This window comes from Aplidium turbinatum, chromosome 4 (genome assembly GCF_918807975.1).
Source record: "Aplidium turbinatum chromosome 4, kaAplTurb1.1, whole genome shotgun sequence".
NCBI lineage: Eukaryota > Metazoa > Chordata > Ascidiacea > Aplousobranchia > Polyclinidae > Aplidium > Aplidium turbinatum.
In genome coordinates, this window is record NC_137475.1 from 7,357,581 (window position 1) to 7,372,244 (window position 14,664).

General features: G+C 39.2%; 2 protein-coding genes across 2 annotated transcripts; both read left to right on the forward strand.

Moving 5' to 3' along the window:
- Nucleotides 1-254: 254 nt before the first annotated feature.
- Nucleotides 255-1,399, forward strand: LOC145768145 (uncharacterized). Its single transcript, XM_082579617.1, has 2 exons — nt 255-359; nt 841-1,399. Exons 1-2 carry the CDS (start codon nt 287-289, stop codon nt 1,212-1,214), a joined length of 447 nt encoding a protein of 148 aa, XP_082435743.1. The 5' UTR covers nt 255-286; the 3' UTR covers nt 1,215-1,399.
- Nucleotides 1,400-6,918: 5,519 nt separating this feature from the next.
- Nucleotides 6,919-7,557, forward strand: LOC145768866 (general transcription factor II-I repeat domain-containing protein 2-like). Its single transcript, XM_082580472.1, has one exon. It carries the CDS (start codon nt 6,919-6,921, stop codon nt 7,555-7,557), a length of 639 nt encoding a protein of 212 aa, XP_082436598.1.
- Nucleotides 7,558-14,664: the final 7,107 nt, after the last annotated feature.

A 14,664-nucleotide genomic window follows, 5' to 3' on the forward strand; every position in this document is an offset into this window, starting at 1 on the left:
ATACTTGTAGAGGCTTTTGACGCAGGGCCGATTAGGCTACTGAGATTGACAGAGTGAAGTTTTCCGATTGTTGAAGTGTTGTTGCTGTAGAATTATTCCATCCACTAGTTGCCTTTGAATGGAGAGCAGTCCTTAAAAATACGTTGCTCAAGCGCATACCCCGAGATTGAGCACTGATTTGGACAATTCACTGAACGATATGTGACCCGTAATAACCTTTTCAAAATATTAATTATTGAAAAATTTAGATTCAGAAGAAATTGCTCCTTTTGTTGCAAAGAAAAGAATGAGGCACCGCTTCAAATCTGATCTGAAAAGCGGTTATACTTCGGATACTACATCTGTGGATTCTAAAACCGGTTTGTAAAGCATTCTGTTTCCAGACAGCTTATTGCAGCGTCCATAGAAGTTTCCGAATTTGCAGTAGGCCTATGGTTGATAAATTACGACATTTAAAAATTGTTTGTGCTTTATTTGTGCGCACCACAGTATATTGCAGTGATTCTCAAATTGTTCGACGCGACAGCCTGGTGCGTCGTTTGAAATTTTAGAAAGCATCGCACAAAAGTTTGGTTTCCAAGCAACAAAAAAATTCATATAACAGAACTAAATCTTTTTATAAGGTTACGTATGTTCAACTTAATTGTTTTGAGACAGTACGTCTATGGGCCTATAAAAGGTATTAATTTAGTTGGAACCTATTATTCATTATAACTTGAAGTAAAATTTTAATCGATGAACTATCTTTTCCGAACAACCATCAACACAATTTTCATTTGTATACCCGGTACCGAAAGGAAATGATTTTTTACAACTAAATTTTTTATTTTTGTTCGCAAGATTACACGGACAGTCGAGAGAATGTTTTCAAGGGCCAGTCAAGCTTGCAAAGTTCATCAATTGGCCATCGACGACGGCAGCAAAAAAAGCAAAATAATTTCACAAGGAGCGCTGCAAACTTTTCTGACATCAGCAATACTTTAGAGTTGGAATCAAAAATCGATTGCATGGTTAAATCAATGATTGGAGAACAACTGGGCATCCCCAAAAGCAAACCAACTCAAACGAGAAAGAAGAAGAGAAGAAAGCACAGTAGAAAGGAGGAGAAACAATTATCTGCTCAAGAAATTCAGGCAATCATTGAAAACCAGCTTGTTGTTGCATTCACCAATGCTATGGTGCCTAAAAAGAATATGCATCAAAAACGATTTTAAATAGTTGAATCAGAAGCATACGATTTTAAATAGCTTACAAAAAATTGGATTAGCTTTTTTTTAGGAATGATTCCATCAACTCTCAAAAAACTTTTTTGTGAAGCAAAATTTCAAACTTACGGTAACCAATTATCCAGCAGTTGTGTTATTGTGTTTTTTTTCTTTCAAGTAGCTTTTTTGTTGTAGCCTACCACTTTATGGTGGTCAGAAACTTCTAAAAATGTTTAGGCGTAGGCTAGTGGCTTGCGTCAAGCCACCAAGTTTCTTCTCCGAGTCCTCCTATTGCTTTTGTTCATAGCTCAAACTGATTGCTTAAATCTTTATTTTTTAGTAGCCTATTGTTTTAATAAACTTCTTGTTTCCGCCCTACATTTTGTGTTGAAAATTCCTGGCTGGTGCGACCTTTAGCTTAGACTAGGTCTACCCACTGCTTCATCATATAAAATAAGGGCAAGCTGATGAGTTTTTTGCTGTAACACAGTGATTCTGAAACTTTCTTCGGTCGGAAGTAGCCTCCCAGCTAGAAAGCTACGTATATTACACGTTGATTTTTGGTTGATGTTAGGTAGCATGGTATCTTAGGTAGAATTCAGGTGTTATTAAGGAGTTTGTGTACACCAACACAAATTCACTTGTTTAAAAAACATTTTTTTAGAGACATATTTTAGCTATCATTCACTATGACTAGTGTGTAAATATGATGCTAGAAGTTTTATCAGGGATTATTTTTTGAATATAACTCTTGCAAAAATAACACGTGTTTTCCACGTATATTACACGTGTTCAAAATCCTATGATTATTTGACTAATTTTTAAGGTATATAAGGTAAAATCACACCAAGAAGAGGGCATACAAAAGAGAAAAAATGTTTACCCCAGCAGAAGGATGTTTTACCGGAATTTTTTGTATGTTGATTATATGTTGTTTCCACGTGTATTGCACGTTTCCATCTGTTGAAAAGTAACACGTGTTTTCCACGTATATTAAACGTGTTGAAGTTCTTTCGTTCATTTGATTGATTGATTGATTGATTGAATCTTTATCCTCGGACTGGGAAAGCTTCTTGCAGAGCTTAATCCTGGCAGTTTCGCATACTTGTAGAGGCTTTGAATCACTGACGCAGGCCCGGTCACCGAGATTGACAGAGTGAAGTTTCCGATTGTTGAAGTCTTGTTGCCGGGGAACTATTCCATCCATTAGATGCATTAGATTGGGCAATTTTTAATCTGTGTTAGGTAAAACTACCTCCCAAGGACGGTATAAACAGAAAGAATTCTCCACTCAAGTGGATTGGTGTCAACCACGCTCCTCCGCATTTTTTAGGATATAAGTTAGATTATGTGTTTTTGTAGGTGTCTTTACACGTTTTTATTACGTTATGTAAAAAGGAAACTTCATGACATTTTTTAGTCGCAAATTAATGTGATCTTTTAACGATAGTTCTTAATGTAAATTTAAGTGGTCTCGCTTACTGATACTTACTAAGGTTTTGTACGGTAGCCACTTTAACAAGTCGAAATTCTGCCACTAAAAATGACTAGAATGAAACCGCCAACCAATCATAAGCTCCGGTTTAAGTGACGTAAAAATGGCGAAAAGAAGATGATAGAAAGCAAATTAAGTGATGGATTTTTTGTCAGCTGGTTGGTTTAGGGGTTTTGTCAGCTGGTTGGCTTTCATTGACGCGGGTTCGATTCCCACCATTGCTATTGCTCTTTTTCTTCTCTAATTCCAAATAAAGTTTAAAACAAGCGTTAACTCTCCGAATGAGTGCTAGAAGGGTCACAATTGGACAGTAGCTTCTTATAACAATATGTGTTATACAAATGTGTTAAATAAATACAAATGTGTTAAATTGTTGATTTCAGATACGGTACGCGGAAATTAGGTAGAATGTGGGTGTAAAAACACGTAAAATCCACCACCAAATATACGTGTAATACACGTGAAATAGTGTCGACACTTATACGTGTATTATACGTGAAAATTAACGTATAATACACGACCCAAGGTACATAGAATCTACGTGTCAGATACGAGGAAATTAGGTGTAATGCGGGTGTAAAACACGTAAAATCCATCACCAGATATACGTGTAATGCACGTGAAATAGTGTTTACGCATATGCGTGTATTATACGTGAAAATTAACGTATAATACACGACCCAAGGCACGTAGAATCTACGTGTCAGATACGAGGAAATTAGGTGTAATGCGGGTGTAAAACACGTAAAATCCACCACCAAATATACGTGTAATGCACGTGAAATAGTGTCTACACATATGCGTGTATTATACGTGAAAATTAACGTATAATACACGACCCAAAGTACGTAGAATCTACGTGTCAGATACGAGGAAATTAGGTGTAAAACACGTAAAATCCACCACCAAATATACGTGGTAAACACGTGTATTAGTGTTGTCAGATACGAGGAAATTAGGTGTAATGCGGGCGTAAAACACGTAAAATCCACCACCAAATATACGTGTAATGCACGTGAAATAGTGTCTACACATATACGTGTATTATACGTGAAAATTAACGTATAATACACGACCCAAGGTACGTAGAATCTACGTGTAATACACGTGAAATTTCTAGCTGGGCTAGTCCTACTAGGAAGAGTTTGCTAAACTCGGGACGTACGGTAGCCTATTTAACCTATCGACGATTGATGGTTTGTTGGTTTGGAATCTTTATCCTCGGACTGACAAAGCCTTGATAGGTTATTCCTCGTAGTTTCAGAGGCTTTTGACGCAGAGCCGTAGGGCTGACACTTTGCGTATAGCAGCCTTAGCCATTGTCTACTCTTCAGCAGAGTACTGTGCACCTGTTTGGTGCCGCAGTGCTCACCAGGGCCTCTGAGAGAAAGTTTCACTAGGGGTAGGCCTACGAAGAGTCATTCCGGGCCCCTCTTTCAATCTGCCCCCTCCTTGGTATAGGGTAAAACGCGTGTTGTTTGCTTTGGCATATTGCACACCACACAACACTTTACTGCAGAATTGGACATACAGTATTTCCCTTAATTGTAGCCCTAATTATTCCTGATGACACTATGGTGTCGAAAACGTTGGATTTAGTAGTTTTTTTAGTGTGTTTAATAAAAAATGTTAAATCCGTTTACGTCAGTCACTGAGTGTTATAAATGGGCATTATCGGCAATAATTTACCGGCGATAATTTACCGGCGATAATTTAACGGCGATAATTTACCGGCGATAATTTACCGGCGATAATTATCGGCGATAAATGGAATCCGAGAATTGGAAGCTCAGGGAGTTTATCAGAGAGTTTTTGGCATTAAATGGCTCATTTTAACATTGAAAAATCCGATATTGTTGTTCCGATATAAATTTTGTTTGATTTTGCGTTTTTTGGAATTTTTTGAATTATTGCTGATTTTGCTGTAAACAGCTCTTTAAGCAGAAAGGAAAATGCAAAGTTTGGAATTTTTATGGTGTTTTCATTTGATTTAATTATATTGCCTACTGCACGTAAGCGGCAGTGTAACTCAATTGATAAAAGCATCCAACTGGTATCTGAAGGTATAATTATAAGCACAGCGGTTACCTCAGTGGTTTGATTCTGGATCAAGAGGTTGAAGATTCGATACTCACTGCCGCTGTTGCGATTCTATTCATGCATAACTTACAAAAAGTTTTGTCCTTTTACGGTATATTATGTTCGATTTTTCGTCATGTTGATGAAAACAGTTCGTGCTGCATGGGATGGGGCAGCGCTAATCAAGAAAAAAAAAATTATCGTTGTCGGACATTATCGGCGATAATTTTATCGTTTATCGTTATCGCTTAACTTTTTTTTGATTTATTGTTTATCGTTATCGCTTTAGGCATTTTTCGTTTATCGATTATCGCTATCGCTTAACTAAAAAATGAGTTATCGCGCCCAACACTGGTTATAATATGTATCTGGTACAACAATTCAAGCTCTCTACCAAGGCTCAAACATAACATCTTGTTAAAACATAATCATCTGACCAATAATCTTTCTTCATTAACTTTTGCATTTACCACATGCCTAGCAGAGGTGAACGAAGTCACTTTTTTTTACTCCGACTCCGCTCCAGCTCCGAAAGTATTGACTCCGGCTCCTGTTCCAACTCTGAAAGTATTGACTCCGGCTCCTGCTCAAACTTCGAAAGTATTGACTCCGGCTCCTGCTCAAACTTCGAAAGTATTGACTCCGGCTCCTGCTCAAACTTCGAAAGTATTGACTCCGGCTCCTGCTCAAACTTCGAAAGTATTGACTCCGACTCCTGCTCAAACTTCGAAAGTATTGACTCCGGCTCCTGCTCAAACTTCGAAATTCATGTTGAAGTGGAATAAGCGTGAAACTACCTTTTTCAAATAGTTTTTAAATAAAGCACAAGGGCTTTAAGAAGCCCGGGTTTTTCTTAACCCTGCTTTTGCCACATTATGCCCCCTTGGACTTGAGAATAACCAACTTTTATGATTTAATTTAGGGTGCTTTTAACAGAACATTTTTGCACGTAAAGTATTAATAAATCACCACTTTAGGTCCCTAATTTGTTTCCGGTCCCTTTTGCTACATTACGGGCCCCTAAGACTAATAAATAACAACTTTTATGCTTGAATTTAGTGGTTTAGGATGGTTTTATCCAAATATTTTGCGTGTAAACTATAAAATCACATTTTCGGGCCCTCCAACAATCACAGGCCTGGGCCATCAAGAATACGCCGTACCCTCCGTATCCCCCTCTCATAGGCCTTGGTGCTCACTACCATAACATCGACACTGCCATAAACAGCGCCCTGCGCACAGTGACCGGATGCCTGCGTCCCACACCATTGCACAATCTCCCCATTCTCGCTGGCATCCAACCCGCTGAGCTTCGTCGCGAAGAAGCCACTCTGTCCCTCGGTCGACGGGCCCTGGAGCCTAACCACCTTCTCCACCATAAGATCTCTGCTCTCCCAAACGAGCACCCCTGTCGACTGAAATCAAGACACCCATTCGTGCCAGCCGCTCAAGTTCTTATCAACGAAGCTGATGTGCAAGACATCTTTGCGGCTGCTTGGGCGGACCATAAAAGGAGTTCTGAATGGAAGTCAACCGCCACCAGACTCTATTCGTTCATCCCCGACGCCGACACACGCCCCATCGGTCTGACACTACCAAGGCAGGCATGGGTGCGCCTCAACCGTCTCCGTACGGGCGTCGAGTTTTTCTGCTCAACCATGCACCAATGCGGAATGGCCTCTTCCTCCTCCTGTGAATGTGGTGCCGAGGAACAGACCGCAGACCACATCATCAATGACTGCTCCATCTTCAAGCCACCTAACGGAGTGGAAGGTCTGCGTGTCATGGATGATGAAACCAAAGACTGGCTGCTCTCTAGTAGCCTTCCAGTGTAGTCCGGGAACATCGTGAATCTAGGGTGGTAAAAGGATAGACCCTTGGCCCCAGATGCTCACACGACGACGCAAAGCCGATTACCGAGATTGACAGAGTAAAGTTTCCGATTGTTGAAGTGTTCTTGCCGGGGAATTATTCCATCCATTTGGTGCCGCTTGATAATTTTATGAATGAAGATACTGTGGAGCCGAAGTTGTGCTATCTACGGTGTAGACCATAGATAGCACAACATAGTTTCACTGTATGTTACATCAGGAGGCATTGTGCGCTCAAACATTTGGACCCCGAGAGTGCAATAAAATGATGAATCTCGTCATTCAAGTATTAAACAAAATAATTGCACAAGGATTAAACCACCGACAGTTTCGTTCATTATTAAATGAACTTGATAGCACATATCCAGATCTGCGGCTACACAACAATGTCCGATGGCTGTCCCGAGGGGAGGTACTGAAAAGATTTGCTGTGAGTTTGGAACACGTAAAAACGTTTTTAAAAATCAAAGAGCTCTCTTTTCCTAAATTGGATCAGCCAGATTGGGTAGAAAAGTTGCATTTCATGGTGGATATGACATCGCACCTCAACACGTTGAACAAAAGCTTGCAAGGAAAAAGTAGCACAACCCTGCAGATGCTGGAGGAGGTTTTGGCTTTTGAGCGCAAGATGACAGTGTTTGCCAGAGATTTACAAAGAGGTACACTACTTCACTTTCCCTTTCTAAAAGAGTTCAAAGAAGCACACAACCAGTTAAATTTTGTTTACTTTCAGCAAGCTATCATCGATATGCAAACTGTGTTTCAACAACGATTCTGTGATTTTAGGAAGGAAAAAGACACGTTATCCTTCCCTATTACCCCTCTGGAAATCGATCCATTACTGCTGAATATGACTGCATTCACAGCTGTAAGTCAATCTAGTCTTGAACCGTGGCCGAGTGGTTAGCGCGTTGGGCTCGCAGTCGAGAGCCTGCATGTTCGACTCCAGCCACCCGCACTTGCTGTTGTTTCTCTGGGCAAGAAACTTAACGATAATTGCCTCTACCTAGTGATCGATTTCGAGTAATGGGTAGTACCAAATTTAAGTCATAAGTAAAGTAGATAACCGGAAAACAGACATTGCCGTCGGCTGCAGCGTGGGTCAGGTGTATGTCGGAAGGCGTACACCCAGTGTTGTACGCGTCATTGAAATAATTTGACGGCGTCAGCGCGAATTGCCTAAAAACTTTGCGGCGTAAAGGACTGCGTAAGCTCTTAAAGAAATTGACGGCGTCAGCGTCAGCGCTAATTTCTGCCAGCGTCTCATAAAACGAAAATATTTCAACCAAGTTCAGGCTAACAATAGCTATAAATAAAGAGCAGGTATTATGTTTTGAGACTGTATTGTAATTAGCTGCTCAGCCTATTAGTTATTTCCTTGCAGAAAAACAAGCATTTCAAAACGTTTGTCTGACAATCTGCTGCGTTTGAGACGCATATTCAGGGGCGCCAAAGCAATTTTTGACTGGATGGGCACTGAGCAGGAGTATAAAAAAAAGGGCACTTTTGTTGCTGAAAGGCCAATTTTTTTTGTAAGTTTTAAGATAAGATATAGGGATAATGCTCATCTATCAGCTCATTATCGAGTAATGATACAAGTGTCCGCTATACAAAGAACAATGGCACGGAAGGGCATCATGCTATTTTATAATGATGTAATATAACTTACTGTGATGGAGAATTTTGTGTCGAGAATATTATTTTGAGGCAAAAATAGAATATTATAATTAGGCTAAAAGCGGATAGCATAAATTTTTATATTGCAAAGTGTGCAGTAGCTTACATGACCTTAAAATGGCACCATTGCCCCCTCTTCCCTCCCCATCCACAGAAATTTGAGGGCAGGGGGGCATCCGCTCCCCCTGCTCCCCCACGCCTCCGGCGCCCCTGCGCATATTGTCATTTCCAAGTGAAAACATGCGTTCCACAGCAGCGCTGGTTAGTATTGGTGTGTTGTATTTCAAAAACAAGTTGAAAGCGTTTAGTCGGAAAGGTATCACTGTTCCAAGCGTGCTGTGATAGTTTAGCATGTGTACATCTTTTAACGAGGTCCACTGCACCAACATCGCTTTTTTCAGGGGCATAGAGCCGTCACCTCCGAGATAACACGGTGGTGACGATAGAGCTCTTGAAATAAAGTATATTCAACGTCCGCGATGCCATTCATAGATTTTTTGCATTCTGTCTCTGATCTCTCGTTCTCAATACATGGGTGATCACCATTTGGCGAACTTCTTCTGCATGTATTCCAGAGAGCCATTCCAACCAACGCAAAAGCCGTTAATTCAGATGAGTCGCGCTGGCCAGAATACATTGTGAAACTCTTATTGTGAAACGAGATTTTCCATGAAAACAAAAAATGACGCTTAGCGCTTGACGCTTAAAATCGGCAAAATAGTTGACGGCGCTATCACTTCCGTCAAATGAAAAATAAACTGACGGCGCTAGCCTCAGCGTCAACAAAACGTTGACGCCGTCAAATGACGCCGTCAAATTGACGGCGTCAACGTACAACACTGCGTACACCGATGCATAGCTCTCAAGTCCGCTTTCCCGCAATGCAGGATAAAGATAAACAAACAAACAAACAAACAAACAAACAAACTTGAACTGGCCGACAGCTGACAAGGATGTGTGGGTATCTAAGTTCCGAAGCTTGAGAGCTGACCTTGAAGATCTTGCTCGCCAGAAGGCCACGCTTCGTCACAACCACAAATGGAGTGACCTTGAAAAGCTTCAAAAACCAGACAAGCTCGTGTTCGATACGTGGAATGCCATACCTGACTCCAGGGATATCTATAACTACGGGATTGGAAACTCTACGGAACTGAAAACCATTTTATACACCAGTAGGGTCACTTTTCTTTGTGCGCTGCTGTGATAAATAATCACATAAATTGACCTTAAAGGGTATCAAATAGTAGGCTAAACGAACAACCAAAAGTGTAACAATCCATTTACCTGCTGTAAATTGTAAGGTCTACGCTTGTCTGGTTTGTTTATTTGTTTGTATTCCATTAGTGCAGTCATGTTGTATTTTGCTTGCTGCTTAAAAAATTTCCAGAATGACTATTGGTTTTAGTTCTGATGACATCGTAAACGTATTGGTTTTGTACTGGATTGGTCTGTGAACAAGTTGATGATATAACAGCATATTTCACTGATTGCTGAACACTCCTCTTTACTTTTGATCCTATTTGCAGTACGCAAAATGCTAAAAAACAACAGTAGGCGGTTTTGGACTCGTTGCATTCATTCATTTTTTGGATTCATTGTTTTTTTTTCTAGCAGCGTAAATATACTTTTATAATCAATTAAGTTTAATATGAGTGTACATTTTGTATTAATATTGTAAAATCAAATTTTGTATATCTTTTAGCCGGCATTTTATTTTGTTAATCTTTCTGTAGTCGTAGTAATGTGATGACCCTACTGATGTATAGCACTGAATAGAGTTTCCAATCCCGTAGTTATAGATATCCCTGCCTGACTTTTACATGAACATGAAAAAATATGCATTTGGAGTTCTGTCGATATTTGGATCAACATATTTATGCGAACAAAGTTTTTCGGTCATGAATTACTTAAAAAATGAACAACGCTCACGCCTAACAGATGAGAGCTTGCAGTCCCAGATGAAACTCAAAGTGTCATCTTATCAAGCTAATGTAGATGTGCTGTGCAGTGAAATTCAAGAGCAAATATCGCATTAGCTGGGTGAAATAAATGATTATTTGAAAATGTAGCCTATGTTTTTACCCAATACTGTGCCCGTAGGTAGCCTTGTTCCCGACAATTTTCACCAAATCAAACGTCATATAAAAACCGTTCAAGTCTACTGAATATTACGTCATGGAAATTCCTAAAGCATGTGCCAAAATTGCACCAGCGTTCATAAGAATTGTGTCAAACCTGTTTGGGCCTGTTTGGGCCTGTTTAAACAGGAAATATTACATCAGCTTTAAACACCTGTTGGAATGACTTCATAATTGTCTTTCATTATTGCGTCACAGTTACTTTCTACGTGAATTTGAGATATTGATATCTATTCTGGTCATTCGTAAAATGATTGTTTGAAAGTTGGCCGCACATTTAACTGTTGGCTTAGTGCTTGCTAGCTGGACAAAAGTTCCGTCTTTTATCCAAGTAATCTGTTCTGTAGTGACAGTTTTCAGTGGTGTACGCGTTGCACCCCCTCGTTTTCGGTAGCCGTGGGCTAATTTTTACAGAAATACACTTTTTGAAAAGAAGTTCAAGTGTGTGTTCCTTTGGGTCATTGCATGCAGACGAACGGATTTGGGAATCTTATGTTACAATTTTCCCACGAAGAGATTATGGTTTACCGCTGTGACCAAGCCTACTAAAAAGTGTTGTGTTTAATAGTCAGGCTTTGTTTGTTGAAATTCTAGAATATTCGCATGTACAAAGCAAAAATTGAAAGAAATTCTACATGAAGTGTAGGCTATAATTACCTTTGGCTTGAGTGGCCAACTCGACAGTTACATGTTATGGCTCCGAATATGTATTAATTTGAAGAAACTTGGGAACATTGGCTCTTTTAATGCTAAAGGTTGCCGACCTCTGGTGTAGACACACGAGACCAATAAATCAATGATTTATAATGCTAACTGAATGACTTTCTGTAAATTTTATCAAAAACTAGTAAAGTTTTTGCTACCTCTACAAAGAGTTTTTTACTCTTTTCATTTGTTAGCTCTTTTTTACTCTTTTCATCAACATCTTGCAGGCCCGTAGCCAGACATTTTCAAGGGGTGTTCCCAAATCCAAAATATGGACCTTTTGAAAACGCTTTCTTCTTGGTGTGTCCACAAGCAAGCAAAAACATAAGAAGCGGCAATAGCCTTACATGTACCAACAAACAAAACAAACTTCAAAATGTCAATTATAAAAAAACAAAATAAATAAATACCGGTACAAACAATTTTCACATTAACAATAGCACATCTACAGTGGAACCGACATGGGCGCCGGAAGCGGGGAGGGAGAGGGCAGATTCAATAGGACAATGGCACAAACATGTAAGCTTCAGCGAATTTCACTGTAATTCAGCTTAAAGTATATCTCACACTGTCCACTAAACCAGTGGTTCCCAACCTGGGGTCCGTGAGAAAGCCTTTGGGGGTCCATGATTACTTTGATGAATTTTAGCGAAAAAAACAAAAAGCGATCTTTTTACTTTCATTTCTCTCATTAAATTTGCTTACGTTGAAAAAAATTCGGCCTGGCACTTTGGGTCACCTTAATAATCAAATACTGCTCACATTTCTTGAACAATTCATACATTTTCTTATTTGAGCGACTGTTTAACCTAATATTTTCCGCAAGAGTTATAGCGGCAATGCAATGTGACACAATAGCTCAAATACTACTGTCAGTAGGCCTACAGTACTTGAGTAGCATAATTATTACAATAGTATGTTAATTGAGTTTCAGGGAAAAAGGTTGCACATGCCTGTGCTAAGTCATCACAGCACGCTTGGAGTAGTAATACCTTTCCGAGTAAACGTTTTCAAGACTTGTTTTTGAAATACAACACACCAATACCATTCAGCGCTGCTGTGGAAGGCATTTTTTCACTTGGAAAGGACATTATGCGTCCCAAACGCAGCAGATTGTCAGACAAACGTTTTGAAATGCTTGTGTTTCTACAAGGAAATAACTAATAAGCTAGAGCAGCTAGTTACAATACAGTCTCAAAACATAAAACCCGCTCTTTATTTAGGCCTATACCTATTATTAGCCTAAACTTGGTTGAAATACTTCCGTTTTGTGAGACCCTAGCTATAATAGCGCTAGAAATTAGCGCTGACGCTGACGCCGTCAATTTCTTTAAGAGCTTACGCAGTACTTTACGCCGTAAAGTTTTTAGGCAATTCGCGCTGACGCCGTCAATTTATTTCATTGACGCATACAACACTGAATGCAAGAAGGATTAACTATTACGTAAACTCTGTAACCGAGAAAATACGAGTTTAACAACTTACGTCATATTCGCTAGCGCAAAACAAGGCATTATAAGGGTCTGCTACTATTCGGTGAGTCCGATTCGGTGAGTTTCTAACCTCTAACCCCTAACTTTAACCTCTCACCCTAAAACGGCAATGATAATTAGGCTACGGTACCCGATAATTTAAAAAAAAAAAAAATAGAAAAAATCCCTTGTTAACGGATCGGACTCACCGAAACGGACCATTCCGGCATTATGACGTAGCAATGATCAAAGTTTTAAGACTTTACTATCGTACAATCAATCATTTTATTTTTCGTTATTAACGCGTCCGGGACGAAAATGTTTTCAATCTTCCATTTATCTTCCAGAAACCTCTTATTTAGAACTATCTGGAAGGTTTCAGCTGATCCTGTGATCATATGTGCACTACACCTTTTCCAAAATGTGGACCTTTTCCGCTCAAGGGGGGGGTTCCCGGGAACCCTGAGAACCCCCCTGGCTACGGGCCTGTCTTGTTGTAATCACAGTCATGGTAAAACTTGGTTGATTTATTGATTGTTGATTGAGTCACTAGTTGATTGAATCTTTATCCTCGTTCTGACAAAGCTTTTGATACGTTAACATTATTCCTGGCAGGTTTGCATACTTGTACAGGATTTGAACCACGGACGCAGGACCGGTTACCGATCGAGAACTGTAGCCTAGGTGTTACAGCGACGTTCACGGCCTAGCCGTAAGTGCTAATAGGTTGCCGACTGATGTTTGCAATTTTCTGCCTTTATAGAGTGAAGTTAAACATGCATGATTGCCTATAAAAAAGAATTACTTGTTTTATATGATTTTTTTGGTTACAAAAAACAGAATCTTTGTTTAAAACCCTTTGAAATTTTACAAGGCACTAACTTTGAGAACTTAAATCAAATATAGTTATTACTATCCGAAGCCTTTACAAATTGTTTCACCTAACAAATCATCAGAAGGTCAAATCACCTAACAGATCATCAGAAGGTCTTATTCAATCTTTGAATAAGACCTTCTGATGATCCGTTAGGAGATTTGAATAAGACCTTCTGATGATCCGTTAGGTGAAACAATTTGTAAAGGCTTCGGATAGTAATAACTATATTTGATTTAATTCGCTCTGCTTTGCCTTTTTGCTTAGCATTGAGCACTTTTTGTAGTATTAATAGTTTTCATTGTTTTTAACTTTGAGAACTTTGTATATAATAACAACTTTGTATATTCCAAATCCCCAATCATAAACTTACCCAAAGGAGGTTATTCGGTTGAGTGATTAGTAGAAGAGTTTCACTTTCTATTTTTTTTATTCCCAAAATGTTGAACAAAATTTGATTGATCCAGCGGGACAATTCGAGTGGGATAACACGGTTGTATAGTTGTATTGGACAAGTACATTTCGATTTGCTCAAAATTAGCTGTTTTCTCACTAAATTGGGTTTCTTTCGAGTCCTTTTTATCACCTATTGTGGATTTGTGGTTTATTGTTGCTTTAGCTTTTGACGTTTTTTGTGGTAATTTTAAAGATATAGGTATCATACCGTACTACCGGTACTGTAGCACGGTAATTTGTTAAATAATACAGAGTTCAGTGATGCTGCATTCAGGTAAAGTTAGTTTGAAATAAATTGAAGTAAAAGCATTGCTTTTATGGAAGAAGGTTTAATTGTCAATCAGACCCACAGTTGCATCACCACTTTCAGCTTTGCAGACTAGGCTTGTCGTATGTTCTCCATGTGATCGAGTACATTTATTTCAGACTCAGTTTAGGAGACCAGTCAAATTTAATAACAATACATGCAAACAATTTATATATAAAGTGTTTACATTTGTTTTGTGCATTGTCTTTATGCTTGATTTTACACATTGCAATGAAACTTTTGTGTTACTTTGTTGGGCTACAGTATGGTAGCCTAGGTACGTAGTTAGTTAAGTAGACTGTTGATATGGAAACCTGACCTGAGTTTGGTTGGTTGATTTTAAATCTTTGTCCTCAAAACGAGAAAGCGTCTGTGGGCGTAGCAG

Excerpts from the sequence above, each read along its gene's own strand:
- LOC145768145 (XM_082579617.1), top strand. The coding sequence starts at position 287 with ATGAGGCACCGCTTCAAATCTGATCTGAAAAGCGGTTATACTTCGGAT. Across the intron at positions 360-840 it reads ATCTGTGGATTCTAAAACCG|ATTACACGGACAGTCGAGAG; the intron begins GTTTGTAAAGCA and ends TTTGTTCGCAAG.
- LOC145768866 (XM_082580472.1), top strand. The coding sequence starts at position 6,919 with ATGAATCTCGTCATTCAAGTATTAAACAAAATAATTGCACAAGGATTA.